We start from the raw sequence: 20,585 nt of genomic DNA, 5'->3' as shown, positions 1-20,585 counted from the left end.
TAGCTCAAATCCTCCAACCCTGGCATCATCCTTGTAAATCTTTTCGGAACCCTTTCAAGTTTCACAACATCCTTCCGATAGGAAGGAGACCAGAATTGCACGCAATATTCCAAAAGTGGCCTAACCAATGTCCTGTACAGCTGCAACATGACCTCCCAACTCCTGTACTCAATACTCTGACCAATAAAGGAAAGCATACCAATGTCTTCTTCACTATCCTATCTACCTGTGACTCTACTTTCAAGGAGCTATGAACCTGCACTCTTTGTTCAGCAACACTCCCTAGGACCTTACCATTAAGTGTATAAGTCCTGCTAAGATTTGCTTTTCCAAAATGCAGCACCTCGTATTTATCTAAATTAAACTCCATCTGTCACTTCTCGGCCCATTGGCCCATCTGGTCAAGATCCTGTTGTAATCCGAGTAACCTTCCCTGCCTACTATACCTCCAATTTTGGTGTCATCTGCAAACTTACTAACTGTACCTCTTATGCTCCCATCCAAATCATTTATATAAATGACAAAAAAGTAGTGGACCCAGCACCGATCCTTGTGGCACTCCACTGGTCACAGGCCTCCAGTCTGAAAAACAAACCTCTGCCACCACCTTTGGTCTTCTACCTTTGAGCCAGTTCTACATCCGACTGGCTGGTTCTCCCTGTATTCCACGAGATCTAACCTTGCTAACCAGTCTCTCATGGGGAACCTTGTCAAATGCCTTACTGAAGTCCATGTAGATCACATCCACTGCTCTGCCCTCATCAGTCCTCTTTGTTACTTCAGAAAACTCAATCAAGTTTGTGAGACATGATTTCTCATGCACAAAGCCATGTTGACTATCCCTAATCAGTCCTTGCCTTTCCAAATATATGTACATCCTGCCCCTCAGGATTCCCTCCAGCAGCTTGCCCACCATCAACGTCAGGCTCACTGGTCTATAGTTCCCTGACTTGTCCTTACCACCCATCTTAAACAGTGGCACCATGTTAGCCAACCTCCAGTCTTCAACCCCTCACCTGTGCCTGTCGATGATACAAATATCTCAGTAAGTGGCCCAACAATCATCTCCCTAGCTTCCCACTGAGTTCTATTGTACACCTGATCAGGTTCTGGGGATTTCTTCAGATATATGCCTTTCAAGACATCGAGCACTTCCTCCTCTGTAATACGGACATTTTTCAAGATGTCACCATCTATTTCCCTACATTCTATATCTTTCATGTCCTTTTCCACAGTGTACATTGATGCAAAATACTCATTTATTATCTCCCCCATCTCCTACAGCTCTACACAAAGGCCGTCTTGCTGATCTTTGAGGGGCCCTATTCTCTCCCGAGTTACCCTTTTGTCCTTAATGTATTTGTAAAAACCCTTTGGAATCTCCTTAACTCTTTTTGCCAAAGCTATCTCATGTCCCTTTTTGCCCTCCTGATTTCCCTCTTAAGTATACTCCTACTGTCTTTATACTGTCTAAGGAATCACTCGATCTATCCTGTCTATACTTGACATATGCTTCCTTCTTTTATCTTATGCAAATCCTCAATATCTTTAGTCATCCGGCATTCCCTATATCTACCAGCCTTTCCTTTCACCCCAACAGGAATATACTCATTTTCTCATTGCTGAGGGCTTCCCATTTTCCAGCCGTCCCTTTACCTGTCCCCAGTCTGTTTTTGAAAGTTCTTGCATAATACTGTCAAAATTGGCCTTCCTCCAATTTAGAACTTCAACTGTTAGATCTGGTCTATCTTTTTCCACCACTATTTTAAATCTAATAGAATTATGGTCCTTGGCCCCAAAGTGCTCCCCCACTGACAGTCAATCACCCGCCCTGACTTATTTCCCAAGAGTAGGTCAAGTCTTGCACATCTACATCTTGTAGAACATCTTAATGTGAATTCTTAATGATTTGTTTCTCTGATACGATATATGGAACCCTGAATTAAGTCTTTGATATTGCCTCAGTAGATCCTACAAAACTTTGCCTCAGTTCACTTGTCTGGTGTGGAGCTGACGAACATGGGCCAGCAGATTCTCGGGAGTTATCCAGTCCACTTTCACCTGGCTGGAGATGTGGACCAGAAGGGTGGGTACAATCCACCAACCTACGTGGACAATGTAGCCATTCATCACTGTTTCTCCAGATGTGTTGCTATACATGGAACAAATGGCCTGTTGGTAAGTCAGACTGAATGTTGAATCTGTTTTCTTTACAAGCTTTTACAGACTGAATCTACATGAGCACTTCAGGTCAGAGTACAGTGCAATGACATTCAGCATCTCTGCTCATGCCTGCTCATCCAGGCTGCTAGCAAAAACTGTACATCAAATGAATCCTTTGTTGAGATGCAGTGAGGGAGGCAGAGAGAGCTGGTAATCCAGAACCCTGTTCTGGAAATACTGATTTGAATCCCACTGCAGTGGTGGAATTTAAATTCAGTTAATTAATTGAAAGCTGGTACTGGCGATAGTGATTGTGAAATCCTCTTTGATCGTTATCAAACCTATCTGGTTCACTGCCATATTTAATCTGCTATGTTTACCTGGTCTGGCCTACATGTAGTTCCAAAACCACAGCAACATGGTTGACTCTTAATTGCCCTTTGCAATGGCTGAGGAAGACTGTCAGTTCAAGGGGATTTAAGGATAGACAACAAAGGCTGGTCTTGTCAGTATTGCCCACATCCAATGAAAGTACGAATAGAAATATTTATTTTGTCCCATGTAGGCATTAAATAAACAGAGTTTTAAATAAAGGCAAATCCTTTCTTTTCCTTCTCCCAGTCATCCTCCATTTGCTCCAATCCTTAACATTGATTTTTACAGGGTTTGTTTAAATTGTTTAACTTTCTATACTTAATGAGCTGTGTCTAATTTATAATGAAACTCTCTGATTGATGTTTGAACTTTTTCTGCTCTATGTTGTCCCACAAACTACACAGAATCACCAGATATTGTGTAACTGTTCAAGTTTAATCAATAATGATGTATCAAATAATTGGACAATGTGATCTTGATGATTACAATATTTTCCATGGTCAGTGTGCTATTTCATGGTCACGATATCAATTACTTTGTGTTGAATTTTTTTCTTTATAAAGAGCTTGACAGATAAATTATTTTCTCCTGTAAAGTCTCAAGGCTAAAATGGCAAGGTACATTTTGTCAAATTCAGACTTTCATTGAATTTATTTTGTCAAATTAGTGAAAACTCATTGGGGTGCCAATCAAATGGGCTGCTTTGCCCTATTTGATATTGAATTATCTTGTAGCTGTACCCATCCAGGCAATTTCTAGAAGAAACAATCCCACCCCCCTGATCTTTCCACATCACTACAATTCTGTATACCTGGAAACAGCCATGTTAATCTCTCTTTATTTTCCTTTCTATTGCAACCTTATAATTAAGGATGGATTTTTCTCCTCAAGTTCTCGACTCCGACATTTTACAACCCAGTGTTTCCTTTACATTGATTTCAATGGGAAATGTATTTGTAGGGAGCACTGGTTTTGCTAACACTGTTTTGTCCTACTGTTCAAATCAAACCATTTTGCTCCTTACACTTCATAGGTTTGACAGTGCACAATGTACGTCTGGAGTTCAGAATGGTGTCAAACCTGGCTTTCTGCAATGGGGAGCCAGACAACTTGTAACTTAATGTTTACGTGCGAGAGCAGGGATTTCCCCCACTCTCTTTAGTCAATGCCTCTACCTTTAGGGAGGCTAGTCTAAGGTGAACAGAATGAGCTACATTCACATCTCCCTTTTTAAACAGGGTAGTTTTCTTTTACTCATTAATGGGATGGGGCATTGCTGCCTAGGCTAACATTTATTGGCCATCCCTAATTGCAAAGACTGTGTTAAAAGTCATTGCTGTGGGTCTGGAGTCTCATGGGTCGGTCCAGGTAAGGTAAGGATATTAGTCAAGCAGATGAATTTTTATGACCATTCACAGTGGTTTCCATTAGACCAGCTTTTTATTCCAACTTAATATATTTAGCATCTGCATAACTGGACTCTGACCTAATTATAGTGGTATGAACAGTCTAATCATCTCTACCTGCAGGTAAAACACACGATAGGTTACGACACATTGGGCCACTGTTTCTTTCTGGAGGATGGAGTGGAACAGAGAAACATACTGTATCACAACCTGGGCCTCCTTACTAAGCCAGGCACTATTCTCCCTTCAGACCGCAATGAGATCATGTGCGTTACAATCCGTGATCACATTTATGGAAATTACATTCCTGTGCCAAGCGCTGACTGCATGTAAGTTAAATCCAAGCTGGGCTGTCCTCTGTGGATGTAAGCTTAGAGGTTGGATCTGAAAATGAGACCACTGACCCAATGTCAAGCCTTGCTTATGCTTCCTATCAGTCTGACTGGGTTATGCCTGAGTACAAAATGTCGGCAAATCTCATAAACAGCCTAGGACCATAGGAAAATGACAAACTCACAGCATACATTTCTATTCTTTAATTATGGGGATTAATGTTTCAACCTATTCCTGTCAGTCAGGGAGAGCAGACCAAAAGCTACAATCAGGGAAACCTGATTGGTAATGTGAACGTAACTGATGCATCTTAAGAAACAGCTAACACTGAGCAGGTCTCAGTGAGGACAAACAGTTACCATTTCCACACAGCAAGCTTTGATTCCTTTTCTCCACCCAGTTTCTCCAGGCCCAGGAAACGTGTTTGACCTGGGTTACATTCAAAGTGGTGATAAAAGTTGGAAAGACAGCTTCATGAAAATATTTGTGAGCAATCCTCTTCCTGGTTTCTTGACACAGCTCCGTTAAAGCCAGAAGTGGGTAGGTTTGATGTTGGTTGGATTTGGGTTAGAGATTATTTTAAATTTCTACATCCAATCCATTGTGTAGGACTTCACACGAACTAGTTAAGGACTGGATGTTTCAATGGAACCGGAATAAGTGGGAAAGGTGTAGGTTTAACTTTCAACTTAGGGGTTTGATGACTAACCTCTGTTTATCCAAGTGTGATGCTTGAACCTACAGTGTACATACACAAGACTGAAATTAACGTCACCACAATAACAAGAGAGAAAGTAGATTAGATTCCTTACTGTGTGAAAACAGGCTATTTTAGCACAACAAGTCCTCACTGACCCTCTGTAGGATAACCCACCCTCTCCTATATTTACTGCTGACTAATGCATCAAACACTGCAGGTGATTTAACACGCCAATTCACCTGGCCTACACATCTTTGGATGGTGGGAGGAAACCCACGCAGACACGGGGAGAATGTGCAAACTCCATACAGTCAGTCACCCGAGGCGGGAATTGAACTCAGGTCCCTGATGCTTTGAGCCAGCAGTGCTAACCACGGACCCACCGTGTTGCCCATGTGGCAGTCCTGATGAAGGGCCTTTGCCCGAAACTTCGATTTTACTGCTCCTCGGATGCTGCCTGAACTGCTGTGCTTTTCCAGCATCACTAATCCACCATGTGGCAGTTGTGGCAGTTAAACTATTTCTCAAATTTCATTGCAGATGGTTGTCTCTTATTATTTAAAACATGCTAATATGTTAATAAAAATGGGAGTCTGTTCAATAATTGCACCCTGCTGGTGCCTTAAATACATGTAAATATGACCTTACACCAGTCAGAAATGCCTTTGGTTTTTTTTTTGTTGGACAGAGTCAAACTCTAATGTTTGTTTGTTCCTTCATATGTACTGAACTATTTCACTGTCTCTTTTTGGATATAAATATATTTTTATGAATAAAATATATTTTTGAAATAAAATATTAATAATGGATCAAATGTGATCTTCAGTTTGGTTGCCTTTTGCTGAATTTGTTAAATATTCAATACAGTGGATATCCCTGGAACTAAGTTAGTAAGACGAGGTTTAGAATACCTGGTATTGTATCCCAACGATAAAACAAAACCATGGTGTTTAAATAGCACCTTATTATGTTTCCCACCTGTCTAAGTGCTTCATGTGTATATCAAAGTTAACCAATCAATTAAATGCATTGCACTGAGGAGGGAATTTGGGTCTGTTCAAACCTTGCCTCCCTTACTCATTCAAGTGCATAACTCACTGATTAGTTTTATTGCTCCAACTCTCCTGTTCAGAAGAAACCAGTTTTATTCCATTGCTGTTCATCCGGCTAAACTGGAATATTAATCTTTCAGGGCTGTCACGACATTCTGGATTTCCAATCCAAACAACCACCTTATCAACAATGCAGCAGCTGGGGCTCAGGTAATACCCACTTAATTGATGTTTGCAAACACTTTTTAAATGTCGAACTTGAAATCTGGGTTTGAGCTTTAAATGTGTTCCTCTCCTCTTTATTTGGTCTTGCCTATACATGGACCCCATGACCCTTAAAATAAAGGGTTTAATTTTCTGACCTGGCAGCTGGTCATGATACCATGACTTGGGTGTAGTCTATCACATGTATATTTGCAAATCTCTGACAGACTAATAATTTTTGTCAAAAGATCCCAAACATCAAACATGTACATTAAATAGTAAGACCATTAGGAGCATTGATGTACAGAAGGATCTTGGGCTCCAAGTCCATAGCTCCCTGCAAGTGGCAACACAAATGGTAAAGAAGGGGTACATGTGCTTGCCTTCATCATTCAGAACATTGGCCAGTTGTAATGCAGCTATGTAAGAGTTTAGTTAGGTGATATTTGGAGTATGGTGTGCAGTTTTGGTTGCCTCACTTTAGAAAGGATGTGGATGCTTTGGGGAGGGTGCAAAGGATGTTTCCAGAAGATACACTCAAATTGAGGCAATTAACTACAAGGAGAGGTTGGACAAACTTAGATTGTTTTTGCAAGAGCATTGGAGGCTGAGGGGTGACCTGACAGAAGTATATCAAATTGAGGGGCATGAACAAGATGGATAGTTGGAGTTTTATTCCCAGGCTGGAAAATGTTGAATACGAGAGGGCATAGAGGGGAAAGTTGAAAATGAGATGCGTGAAGCATGTTTTTTTACACAAGTGGGTGGCAGAAACCTGGAACATGCTGCCAAGGGCAGTGGTAGAACCAGGTATGTTAACAATGTTTACAGACATGGACAGACTTGAATGAACAGACATGGAATAGAGGGATATGGACCATGTGCAGGCAGATAGGATTACGTTAGAATAGCATCATGGTTGTCACAGACATGGTGGACTAAAGGGCGTGTTCATGTGCTGTATTGTTCTATTGTACACTAGTTTACTAAATAATCTAATTATATCTGTAGTAAATTTTAGCAAATTCCTTGCAACATGCAAAATCACAACAAACCAGCTAAATTAATTCTTTAAATTGAAATATTTCTCAAACTTGTCCATCCCAAATTTAAGAGAGGCCAACTTTCTAAATATGGCTCTCTTTGTCAGCTCAGACTAGATTCGATTTTCTTTTGTCTTTTGTTTTTTGTTGGGTCAGAAAATTCAGAAATTCCAATAGGCTAAATCACTGAAAATTCCTAAAGGTACCTGACATTGTTTAAAATTTTTCCCCATCCCATTGGTCACTTGTGCACACAACATGCAGAGGATCTGACGCCAATGATGATGACTGTCTGGCGATGGTAGTCTATTTCTGATGAGATCTATTCTGAGTTCCACTTTTCATCTCTCTGAAATTGTAAACAGAAAAGATAAATATTCTCACCACAACAGAGTGGATCTTCAGTCCATTGTAGAATGGATGATAGAAGAGAGAACCTGGGAACAAATGCAGAAATTGCTTGAGAAACTCAGCATGTCCAGCAGCATCTGTGGAGAGAAAACAGAGTTAACGTTTCAAGTCCAGCATTGACGGGTTGAACCGAAGGGTCTGTTTCCATGCTGTACATCTCTATGACTCTATGTCTGTATGACACCTCTTTAGCTAGGAAAATGTGATATTTATAGTGTTGAAGAGGGTTTGGGAGGAAACGGAGGGAGCAGGTTGGTGGAGACAGAGCCCAGAGACAGAAAAATAATTGGACAGACAAAACGTTTGTTGAGAATAAGCCAGGAAACAAGCAAAAATAGTCATTTGAAAAGGGGCTAGCTGTATCTGAAATAACTTGTAACATGACAGCACCTGGGGTGTAGGGATGAGTACTAGATGTGGAAGGAGGTGTTTGTGCTCTCAAATTGTTCAACTCAATGCTGAGTCCTGAAGGCTGTAAGGTACCCAAGTGGGAGATGAGTCATAGTCACACAACGTGGAAACAGACCCTTCATCCAATTAGATCATGCCGACCATGTTCCCAAACTAAATCAGCCCCACTTGCCTGTATTTACATCCCTCCAACCTTTCCTATTTGTGTACTTATCCAAATGTCTTTGAAATGTTGTAATTGTACCTGCATCCACTACTTCCTCTGGCAGCTCATTCCTCATGTGAACTATTCTATGTAATCAAAAGATTGCCCCTCTTTTTTAACACCGTCACCTCTCGTCTTAAAGTATGCCCCCTGGTTTTGACTCTGCCACTTTTGGGGAAACGATCTTCACCATTCACCATATCCATACCACTTGTGATTTTATAAACCTCTATAAGGTCACCCCTCAATCTCGCATGCTCCATTGACAGAAGTTCCAACCTATCCAGCTTATTTTTATAACTCAAACCCTCCATTCCTGGCTACAGCCTGGTAAAGCTCTTCTGAACCCTCTCCAATTTAATAATATCCTTCCTGTAGCAGGGTGACCTTGGACTGTACACAGTACTCCAGAAGAAGCCTCACCAATGTCATAGATTTAGAGAGATGTACAACATGAAAACAGACTCTTTGGACGGCATGGGCGAGTTGGACCAGATTAGATTAGACTCTCTACAGTGTGGAAACAGGCCCTTCAGCCCCACAAGTCCATACCGCCCCTCCGAAGAGAAACTCACCCAAACACATTCCCGTACCCTATGTTTACTCCTGACTAACACACCTAACACTATGGGCAACTTAGCATGGCCAATTCACCTGACCTGTACATCTTTGGACTGTGGGAGGAAACCGGAGCACCTGGAGGAAACCCACACAGACATGGGGAGAATGTGCAAACTCCACATAGACAGGTGGGAATCAAACCCAGGACCCTGGTGCTGTGAGGTGGCAGTGCTAACCACTGAGCCACTGTGCCAGATATCCCAACCTAATCTAGTCCATTTACAAGTACTTGGCTCATGTTCTTCTAAACCCTTTCAAATCATATATCGGATGTCTTTTAGATGTTGTAATTGTACCAGCCTCCACCACTTCCTCTGGCAGCTCATTCCATACACACACCACTCTCTGCCTCATATATTTCCCCTTTCATCCCAAACCTATGCCCTCTAGTTCTGGACTCCCTCAATCCAGAGAAAAGACCTTATCTTATCCATGCCCCTCATGACTTTATAAGCCTCTATAAGATCATTCCTCAATCTCTGACGCTCCAGGAAAAACATCCCCAGTCTACTCACCTACCCCTATAGCTCAAACCCTGTATGACCTCAACATGATGTCCCAACTGTTACTCTGCAAGATCTAAGCAATGAAGGCAAGCATGCTAAACACCTTTTTAACTACCTGTGATGCAAACTTCAAAGAATTATGTACCTCACCCCTAAGGTCTTTCTGTTTTACAACACTAGGACCCATGTGTTAATTGTAAAAGTTCTGTCATTGTTTGTTTTACCAAAATACATGAGGTGTGTTTTTTTCCAGTTGGCTGGAACTTTGCAGCAGGCCTGAGATAGAAATGTTGGCATGGGGACACATGTTGAGATGGTGGGCAACTTGTTATAATGTCATCAATTTGAATGGTGATCACACATAAAAGTCAAAGGGTTGAATGTACCTTTCAGTCCATTTACCAGCCAACTGTGAAAATGTCCTTAAAGTGTTGAAGTGAATATTTTGTTTTGAAAGGGAGAGGAATAATTTATCTGTAATTAAACACACATTTTATAAAATTAGAACAGCTCTAGAATCCCATCATCAGGCAGACATGAGCTAATGACTGTCAGGGTTAGAGGACTTTGATTCAAAGCCACTGCTGGTCAACCACAAAAAAATCTGTCTAAAATGGCAAATGAGCATCCAGTCAGAAAAAGCCTAATCTAGAAAGAGTCTGATTATGGCATGCTGTGAAAGTGAAAATTCATGTCATTTATAGAATGACATCAGAAAAATGACCCTAAAAGCGAATCGATTAGCAGCAACTCAATGATTGTCGTTGAGGGAAGAAAGACTGTTGTCTTAGCCTCTCTTGACTGCCACTCAGCAGAAATTCACCTCAGAATCTACTTCAACTACTTCGTACACACCCCCCCCCACCCCTCCCCACCCCCCCAAACACACACACACACGCACACTCTCATTCTCATTCTCTCTCTCTCTCTGTCTATCTATTTATCTATCTATACCATTAAAGAGAGAAGTCAGCTCAATGGCTTCATGTTGAAACACTGGTGCAGAGTTCAGATCCTCTGTGACCAATACCCTGGTAGATTGTTTGAACAAACTTTAATGTTTCTTGTTTCTTCCTAGGATGTGGGGATTTGGTTTATCTTCCATCGAGCTCCTACTGGACAATCAGTTGGTCAATACCCAGAGGGTCAGTCTGAATTTACCCCACTTGGGGTATTTTATAACAACAGGGTGCATTCCAATTTCAAGGTGTGTAAAAGTTCCACCACAAAACATAGAATAGAGTACCTATAGTGTGGAAACGGGCCATTCAGCTCAACAAGTCCACAGAGACCTTCTGAAAAGTTTTCCACCCAGACCCAACCCCCATCCTATCCCTGTAACCTTGTATTTCCCATGGCTAACATACCTAACCCACACATCCCTGCACCCGATGGGTAATTTAGCATGGGTAATTTAGCATGGCCAATCCAGCTAACTTGCACATATTTGGATTGTGGGAGAAAACTAGAACACCTGGCGGAAACACATGCAGACACGGGGTTAATGTGCAAACTCCACATTGACGGTGGGTAGAATTGAACCTGGGTCCCTGGTGCTGAGAGGCAATAGTGGTAACCATTGAGCCACTATGCTGCCAATCATGACTTTTATTTAATGCTGTCTATATTATTTGTTGTTTTAAAGAAAGTAGCATATGCTTATGTAGTTTGTAAAAAGCTGTGGATTTACATTGTGCTACATACAAATGCAGAGACCAGATATGGGGTGGCATAGTGACTCAGTGGTGAGCACAGTTGCCTCATGATGCCAGGGACCCGTGTTTGATTCCATACTCGGGCAACTGTCTTGTGGAGTTTGCACATTCTCCCTGTATCTGTGTGGGTTTCCTCCCACAGTCCAAAGGTGTACAGGTTAGGGTGGGTTGGCCATGCTAAATTGTCCATAGTGTCCAGTGATGTGCAGGTTAGGTTGATTTAGCCATGGGAAATGCAGGATTATAGGGTAGGGGGTGAGCTTTGGTGGGATGCTGTTTGAAGAGTTGGTGTGGATTTGATGGGTTGAATGGCCTGCTTCCACACTATAGGAATTCTATTATTCTATCGGTGACTGAGTACATGAGTTACAAAAGTTTGTACAGTATGGATCTCTGAAATATACTTCGTAATTCCAGCATTTCCCAGAATTATCTGCAGCCTGGACAAGCTTTCTCTTAATTTAGTCCAAGTGCAACCACAAAAATTCTTTTCCTCTTAAGTACAAACTCTCAATAATTTGCTAGTTTGCTTAGAATCCATTTGACCTCTTAGCTATTCAAACCTTTTAATTGAAGCAATTATAGTGATTGCAATGAACAAACAGAAGAATATTGAATAATCAAATCCTTCTTGCACTGCCAAAACTACCATTCAAAAAGCATCATGTATTACAAAAAGCTGCTGAATTTATTCATATTATACCTTTAAATTACCCTCTACAATCAGTGTGCATGGCTAAAAATATAAACAGAGGATAGACTGAAAGAAGAAATCGAACCATAGGATTGGCTGCTTAGGATGGAATCTCCTGTTGATTGTTTGTTTATTTTTGTAAGCCAAGTCCCATATCTCATATCCCATGTGGGTATGGAGTACACACTGGAGTGACGTTGTTGCTAGCCCAATGAAAAACTCCACAGCTTTGGAGTACAAGTAAGCACCACCACGCAAACAGGCATCGCTCAGGAGCAAAGACAGAAGGTCCTTAGAATGAAGATGCCTCACATTTCACCAATGAGACAGGGTGAAGCAGATAAGACCCCTCAGAGGGGCCCTCTGCAAAATGAGTTAGAGCTGTACACCTGACCTTTCTGACCTTCAGACCTGTCATTGGCCATGGATCCATTGACTCCATCGACATACCCTTTCCCTCAGCCATCTCCAGCGATTTCCTCCCCAACTGCATCTACATCACTGGGTTCCTCATCAGCGGCTACTCATCCTCTGTATCTCTGTATTACTGACAATATTCAGCACTCTGTGTTGGAAATGTTCCCTGGTGAAAATGACTTGCTTTATGCTATGGGAACGTTCTGTATTGCGTACCTCTCAAGCTTCTGTGTTCCTCCTCCCCACATCTGACTAATTGACTGCAGTGCATCCATCAATTACCAGTGCTCTGTGCATTTTGCTAAAACTCTTGTATAATATTCACTTCTATTATTGCTGGATTGGTGCTTCAAAGTTCCCCACTCACTAAGTTCCTTCATAAAATCTTTCAACTGAAATAAAATGCTTTTTGATTTATCAGTGGAATCAAGGAACACTTTTGCACAACTTCCTCATTAATGATCTCAACAAAGCTACCGTCTTCACTTCTCATTTGATGCTTGTGTGTTACTTTTAACAGAGGCAGAGTACCCTGAGTTGAGTTAAAGGTGAAGCAATGTTTGACGCTTTTTAATTGATCTACCATCTTTTAATCACATCTTTGTCTCTGTTAAAACTCACTGTTTGAATTGCCCATTCCAGACCTCCACATTGAACAGGAAAACTAACATTGTGAATTGATGTTTAACAACATTTAGAAGTCAAAAAGCAAATAAGAACCAAGAAACAGCAAATTGTTGCTCAGAACTTGTGAAAAATGGATAAGGAACAAACACTTGCAGAAAGAAAGGTTTTCGCCTCAAGGAGAGGAGAATTGCAAAGAAGTAATTGAGAATGAAAGAATCATAATCATGTTAAAATAAAGATGAAAACAACTTAACTGGATCTGAGGGATGAGAAAGAACTGTGGAGTTGGAGTGTGGAAGAACTTTCTTCACTCATTGTAGCATTTCCTGCCTGTTTCAATAAAAATCCAAAACCCCAAAGAATGGAGCTAAAATCCAGAATCCTTTATTCCACCTGGCATTGTTGTTTTGTGTAATTTGTAGTCAGGTTCTGGTATTGATGATGGAGAATTGCATTTTTGTAATGTTTTGAGCAAACCTTCTCGATTTGGTTCAGTTTGACTTTCTTTTCTGCCCTAGGCTGGACTTTTTATTGGCAGTGGAGTGAAGACAACAGAGTCCAATGCTGAAGATCCCAGGGAGGTTCTTACAGTCGACTTTGCAAGGTATAACAACGTATTATTTTAGGACATTCAAACCAACCTACTTATTTTTGGATTAAACTCATTTACGTGTTAGATTCCACAACCTTTTGTTCTATTTGAGCCACTTGCATCAATTTTACTGGTTTAACTCAGTGGAAGTGGGTCCTCCTTAAAGAGAAGATGGTTTGAAGGTAATTGAGATACTTTCCCACAAGGAAAGAAGAACAACCAAAGCCAGAGCTGTCTGGATGATGTAAGAGTTTGAGCATAGAGTGAAGTAGAGAAAGGGGACATATATATCAAAGATCAGCCTGTTAATGAAATAGGGTCAGTCTGAATACAAGAAGTACAGAGGAGAAGTGAAAAAGCTACTGTAAGTGGCAAATAGACAATGTGGTATTATAAGGGAGAATCCAAGTCTTCTGTGGGAACATGATTATTGAGAGGATTTCAGAAGAGCAGTGGAACAGGTTAGGAATAAAATGCTGATCTGTTGGGGGGACAGATGTCTTATTTCTAGCAACAAATGTTTGCTTTGCATCAGAATTTATAAGGGACTACAATCTTGCTGGATCTATAATAAATGGGGAGGTTGCCATAATACTCACAAAAGGAAAAACAGAGATAAAAGTGAGGTACCACGAAGGCTGTGAGTAGATAAGTTGACCCGGTTAGGTGCGACGCTGGAGGTTCTAAGCAAGGTGAGGGAGGATATTGTTGAGGTGCTCATTACAACTTTGCACTTCTCCTGACGGGATGTTGCCAACTGACTGAACTGTTGCACACTTATTCAATAAAGCAGAATGTTCAAAGAGAAATCTAGGCCAGACATGACAAGCTTTTAGGACGTAGCCCCAGGGGGAATATTACCAAATACTGGAAACAGAAATCAACTAATAGAGAAGAACCAAAATGGATTTATTTAGGAAACATGTGCATGATCAACTTGATTGATGCAAAGTAAGGTTTGTGATTTATATACAGTCAGTTCTGCTATAATGCATGTTTCTTCAACACGAATTGGCTTTAATGTGATTGAAGAACTTAGACATTATTTGTATAAGAGAAATGTTCCTTACATTTATTTGGCTATAACGTGATTTTGATCCCTTTAGTTTAAATGGCATGGCTATTGCACAATTTTCTTATTATAACACAAGAAGATGGCACGGTGGCCCGGCAGTTAGTACTGTTGCCTCTCAGCACCAGGGTCGCAGGTTCGATTCCAGCCTCGGGTGACTGTCTATGTGGAGTTTGCACATTCTCCCCGTGTCTGTGTGGGTTTTCTCTGGGTACTCCGGTTTCCTCCCACAGTCCAAAGATGTGCAGATGGGGTAAATTGCCCATAGTGTTAGGTGCATTAGTCAGAGGGAAATGGATCTGGTTGGGTTACTCTTCAGAGGATCAGTGTGGACTGGTTGGGCTGAAGGGCCTGTTTCCATACTGTAGGGAATCTAATCTAATCACTGTGTGAGAGCAGAATTATTGAGTTATATCAGAACCATAAGAATACCATTTATTTTTGAGTTTGGATATTTGAATTTGATTTATTGGTTTACTTTTTTTTCATTCATGGGATGAGGGTGTTGTTGACTAGTCCAACATTTATTGCCCATTCCTAATTGCCAGGAGGGCAGTTAAGAGTCAACCACATTGTTGTGGGTCTGGAATCACATATAAGCCAGACCAAGTAAGGATGGCAATTTCATTCCCTAAAAGATATCAGTGAACCAGATGGGTTTTTCTAACGATCGACTACGGATTCATGGTATTTAGCATCCTAATTCCTTATTCTTATTGAATTCAAATTTCACCTGCTTTTGTTCAATTTGAACCCAGTGTCCAAAACATTACCTGGGTACTGGATTACCAGGCCAGTGATAATAAACTATTATAACTAGTACCACTGGGCTATTGCCACTTTCTCTGTGTGTCTGAAGAGGGTATAATGATTCATTGTAATATTTCTGTAACCATGCTAACACTCACTGAGAGTAGTTTTATGTTCCAGATTTATTAATTCCATCTGCTGCCGTGGTGGGATTACAACTCATCCCAGATTGTGGAGGTGCCGGTGTTGGACTGAGATGGACAAGGTCAGAGGTCACATGATGCCAGGTTATGGACCAACAGATTTATTTGAAATCACAAACTTTCAGAGTACAGCCTCTTTATCTGGTGAAGTTTTCACCTGACAGAGGAGCTGAGCTCTGAACGATTATAATTTCCAATAAACCTTTTGGACGATAATCTGGTGTGATGTGACTTCTGACCTTAACTCATCTCAGGGTGAAAACAAGGACTGCAGATGCTGGAAACCTGAGTCTAGATTAGAGCGGTGCTGGAAAAGCACAGCAGGCCAGGCAGCATCTGAGGAACTGGAGAATCGATGTTTCAGGCAAAAGCCCTTCATCAGGAATAGAGGCAGGAAGCCTCCAAGGTGGAGAGATAAATGAGAGTGGGGGGGGGGGGGTGGAGAAAGTAGCAGAGAGTACAATAGGTGAATGGGGGTGGGATGGAGACCGTTGGCTCATTATGCCACTTTCTCCCATAAAATATGCAGCAATAAATAAAGTGAAATTTTGAGTCCATATTGAATAACCCAAAACTGCAGTTGTGCAGGGAATTTCAACCAATCCCATTGACAGAAGAGGAATCTGATCCGAAGGATAACTCAGATAAGTCAAGGTTCAGATTAGCATATGCATGCTTGTCATGTGATCACATTAACCAAATGGAGGAGGGTCAGGTCACTTTGTGGCTCAGACTTGTAGAGAAGCCATCAATCGCTATCGCTGAGAGCCTGCAGGTACATTGAGGCCATTGATAAGAGGCAGGAGAACATCCCAATTCTTCTCAAGACCATGTTCATGTAAAAGGCATGAGATGAGGATATTTGAATCTACAATCACCAACTGCTTTCAACATGCTGAGATCAAATGGGCTGCGTCTGCACAGGACACATAAACCAAGGAGCAGCGTGAGACCGACCGACCAGCCTGAAGGAGGAGTCCCTGTTTCTGCTCACCTATGGGAGTGCAACATTGGAATTCCAGCAGAAACAAATGTGGAAATCCTCACCAAGTTGGTCCACACCATGTGTTGCACAATGGAGCTGAGAGATGAAGCATTTGCAGTTGTTTGACTGTGGAGTTTAAGAAGGCTGATGGGACCTTGAAGACTCCTGATGAATACCCACGTGCTCATTCACTTGTCTGTTTCCCCAGCCAAAATCAGAAAGGCCACAGACACACTCCAGAACTTTACACATCTGTTTGAAAACACAAAGATGTTTGACTGTAATTATATCATGATGGATTGTTGTACACTCATCTAAAGACAGTAACTGAGCAGCAAAAGATTATTTAAGAGTTTCTCCAGGGCAAAGTTTTTTAAATACCTTTTACTACAAGGTCAGTCGATTGTAATGTACGAATAAATTGCAAAATAAAGTCATTTTTCATATTTATTGTGGTATTGCATTTTCATTTGATTATATTAACATACAGCATGTTTGTAGACCAATCGACTTACACATGCATCACTTCCGTGATCTTGAATGTCCAGTTACATTTAATTTGTGGGCGACTTCCAAGGATTCAACTTATTGTGATTCTACTGTAATGGTCAAACTTCACTGCTAGATTTGTATCAAATTTATATCTAACTATATTTACACTGATACAGGTACATGCACCATCATAGTTTCCTGGTTACTTTGACAGTTTTAGTAATAAACAGAAAGTTGTTTCATCCATGTTAGTGTTTCAATTTACAAATGTGAGGCACTGCATTATTGTTTCAGGATATGACCACCTGTTTTTGTTGGAGTTGTCCTTTATGATGTACATTTTGCAGCAAAATGAATCAATGTCATCTTTTGTTCAATTAGCCCTTTCAATCATGCAACATATTGCATACCTCAAAATGTATCTCATTTCACTGGCATTTTATCTGAGAGGTTGCAGACTAATGTTAAATGTTTGCTTATTTAATTTGGTGGAAATATTCTGACCAGCAACACTTCTTTTTAAAAAAAGTTCTTGTGTTTTATTTGACCCGAACTATTCTTCTGACCTGTGTCCAATTGATAACAGATGATTAATGATTGGCCAGTGCTTAAAGCTGTCATACCTAGCCTTCTGTTCCTGCTGAGTCTTGGCTTCTCATGATTATTAAGTACTTAGGGCCTGAGTTCCTGTCTTTGTTGATGACAGAAGCATCTGTTTCCAACACGGGATTTCTTGTATGGCCATGACAGGACCAACCATCTGTTTTGTATATTTGACATAGGTTTCGCCCACACCAGAACGCTGACCCAAGAAAGCCACGGGTTCCTGCGATTATTGACGGTCTTGTATCCTTCAAAAATAATGACCATGGAGCTTGGGCTAGAGGAGGAGACATTATATTCCGCAACTCTGGGTATATTTATTTGTAACAATTGAACAAACTAGATACGTAGCAATGCTAAATGTATTGTACTGCCAGTTATGAAAGATCAACAAACAGGGGTAGGACTTATACAATTAATAATAGGGCGTTGGGTAGAGTTGTTGAACAGAAGGACCCCAGGGTTCAGATACATAATTCTTTGAAGTTTGTGTCACATTTAGAAATGGCGGTTGAAAATACATTTAGCCTGTTTGCCTTCATTGCCCAGTCCTTTGAGTATAGGAGTTGGGGTGTTATGTTGAGGTTGTATAGGACATTGATGATGCCTGTTCTGGAGCACTGTGTCCAGTTCTGGTCGCCCAGTTATAGGAAGGGTATTAAGCTGGAGAGAGTTCAGAAGAGATTTACCAGAATGTTGCTGGGATTGGAAGGTTTGAGTTATAAAGAAAGGCTGAATAGCCTGGGACTTCTTTCACTGGAGCGTAGGAGGTTAGAGGGGTGACCTTATCGAGGTTTATAAATTCATGAGCTGTAGAGATCAGATTAGTGGTAGATGTCTTTTCCCTTGGATGGGGGATTTAAGACTAGGGGGCACATACTTAAGGTAGAGGATAAGACTTTAAAAAGACATGGGGCAAATGTTTTAGATAAATGGAGGTTCTTGTGGAATAAACTTCCTCATGAAGTGGCGGATGTGGGCACAATTACAACGTTTAAAAGACATTTAGATAAGTACATGAATCAGAAATGTTTGGAAGGATATGACCAGGAGCAGGCAGGTGGGACTAGTTTAGATTGGGATTACGTTTGGCATGAACTGGTTGGACCGAAGGGGCTATTTCGATGCTGTGTAACTCTATGTACAAAACTGAGGAATACAGTGCTCTGCCAGTTATTGGAGACACCTGGTTGCATGCAATCCAGTATAGTGACCACATTCTCTTACACTTTTACAGGTTCTCTGACAATGGAATTGGTCTGACTCTCGCAAGGTAAATTTCTTTGAAGGTTTCCATTCTTTACACAATAATCTTTTTACCAAATGAAATCCTTTTAGTTTGAAATCAGAACTTTGGCTTACTGGTTGAAAAAAAGAAAACAAAGCAGTCGAGGTGGCAGTGGGGAGCATTTTACAGAAATCGCTGGAGAAACTCAGTAAGTCTGGCAGCATCTGTGGGAAGAAAACAGAGTTGGCATTTGGAGTCCAGTGAGCCGCGTTCATAACTAGTGCTGGCAATAAGGCAGGGTCTGGCCAAATTAGATTGAGAACAGCAACTTGAGGGTAAATCCGCAGAATAGTGGGAGATTTTCAAAAAAGGTACTGGGGAGGCGGGGTTACAGGCCTAACATGCCTTTTAGGGTGAAATGTAGGAGCAACAATCCCAAAAAACCCTTGATGTCATGGAGTACTCAGGACTAGATAAAGAGGAAAAGAGAGGATTTTAACCTGTACAAAGCTAGCAAATCAATGGAGGTCCTAGTGGATTATGGAGAGTAGAACAAGGGACTTAAGAAAGCAATTAGGAGAGAAAAGATCGGACATGAAAACGGTGTGTAAAATTATGGAGAATTCAAAAATATTCTGTAAGAACATCAAAGGGAAAAAGATAACCAAGGAAAGAGTAGAGCCCATTAGGGACCAAAGGGACACTCTATGTATGGAGGCAGAGGACGTTGGTGAGGTGTTAAACAGCTGTTTCATGACTGTCTTTAGTTGGGAGAAAGAGGCTGTAGGTGCAGATTTTGGGAAGAGGGACTGTGAGATACTTGAGCAGTTTGACATAGGGAGTGAGGAGTTTTTGGGGGGCTTAAAAATGAACAATTCCCAGTTCAGTTGAGTTGTATTCCAGGCTGCTGTGGGAGACCAGGAAGGAAAATACAGGAGCTTTGACCCAAATTTTTAATTCCTTTCTGGCCGCAGGGAGGACAGCTAATGTGGTTCCATTTTACAAGAAAAGGGATAGAGATAGACCTGGGGATTACAGACCATTGAGTCTGACATCGGTGGCAGGGAAACTTGGAGAAAATGCAGAAGGAGAGAATTAATCTTTGCTTGGAGAGACAAAGTTTAATCAGTGATTCTTTGCATGACTTTGCCAGAGGGAGATCGTGACTAACAAATTTGAATGTTTTGAGGAGGTGGCTAGTTAGATAAGGGTAGTAAGGCTTTTTAACAAGGTCCCATATGGGAGACTGAAAGAGGGTAAAAGAGCCCAGGATCCAGAGTAATTTGGTCAGTTATATCCAATTTGGCATAGTGACTGGAGACAGACTAGAAGGCTGTTCATGTAACGAGCTCAGTGTGCACTGGTGTACTATAGGGTCAATGCTGGGGTTTGTGATATTCATAAAAGATTCAGATGAGAAGCTGGGGGTAATTGGTGGAGGGAATGATAATTTTGCACATAACATGGCCAGGTGGTTGACAGTGCAGAGCAGGGCATTAGGTTATTGAAGGATATCAGTGGTCAGATAGGAAGATCAGTGGCAGATGGAATTTAATCCTGACAAATGTGAGGTGATGTAGTTTGGAAGAAGGAACAAGAAAAGGGAGTATTCAATGACAGGCAGGACACAAGGAAGCTCAGAGGAACAGAGGGATCTTGGAGCACTTATCTATAGATCCCTGAAGGTGGCAGGGAAGTTTAATTACCCTTTTAAAAAGGCATTTGGGATGCTTGCTTTGGGAGGTCATATTGGAGCTGTGCAGAATTTTGGTCAGGC

The 20,585-nt window shown here is 41.2% G+C and overlaps 2 protein-coding genes across 4 annotated transcripts in view; both read left to right on the top strand.

Moving 5' to 3' along the window:
- The window catches only part of LOC132834271 (cell migration-inducing and hyaluronan-binding protein-like), a 238,697-nt gene that overhangs the window by 16,910 nt on the left and 201,202 nt on the right, over positions 1-20,585 (top strand). The gene's annotated exons all lie outside the window — the stretch shown is intronic.
- The window catches only part of LOC132834270 (inactive cell surface hyaluronidase CEMIP2-like), a 184,724-nt gene that overhangs the window by 99,502 nt on the left and 64,637 nt on the right, over positions 1-20,585 (top strand). For both annotated transcript variants that reach the window (XM_060852976.1, XM_060852975.1), the window contains exons 9-15: positions 1,969-2,178; positions 4,068-4,273; positions 6,170-6,239; positions 10,509-10,637; positions 13,402-13,487; positions 17,760-17,891; positions 18,818-18,853. In XM_060852976.1, coding sequence (XP_060708959.1) covers positions 1,969-2,178; positions 4,068-4,273; positions 6,170-6,239; positions 10,509-10,637; positions 13,402-13,487; positions 17,760-17,891; positions 18,818-18,853 — 869 coding nt within the window. The remainder of the gene's footprint in view (positions 1-1,968; positions 2,179-4,067; positions 4,274-6,169; positions 6,240-10,508; positions 10,638-13,401; positions 13,488-17,759; positions 17,892-18,817; positions 18,854-20,585) is intronic.

This window comes from Hemiscyllium ocellatum, chromosome 39 (genome assembly GCF_020745735.1).
Source record: "Hemiscyllium ocellatum isolate sHemOce1 chromosome 39, sHemOce1.pat.X.cur, whole genome shotgun sequence".
NCBI classification, from domain to species: Eukaryota; Metazoa; Chordata; class Chondrichthyes; order Orectolobiformes; family Hemiscylliidae; genus Hemiscyllium; species Hemiscyllium ocellatum.
This window is presented reverse-complemented; position numbering and strand designations above follow the sequence as displayed.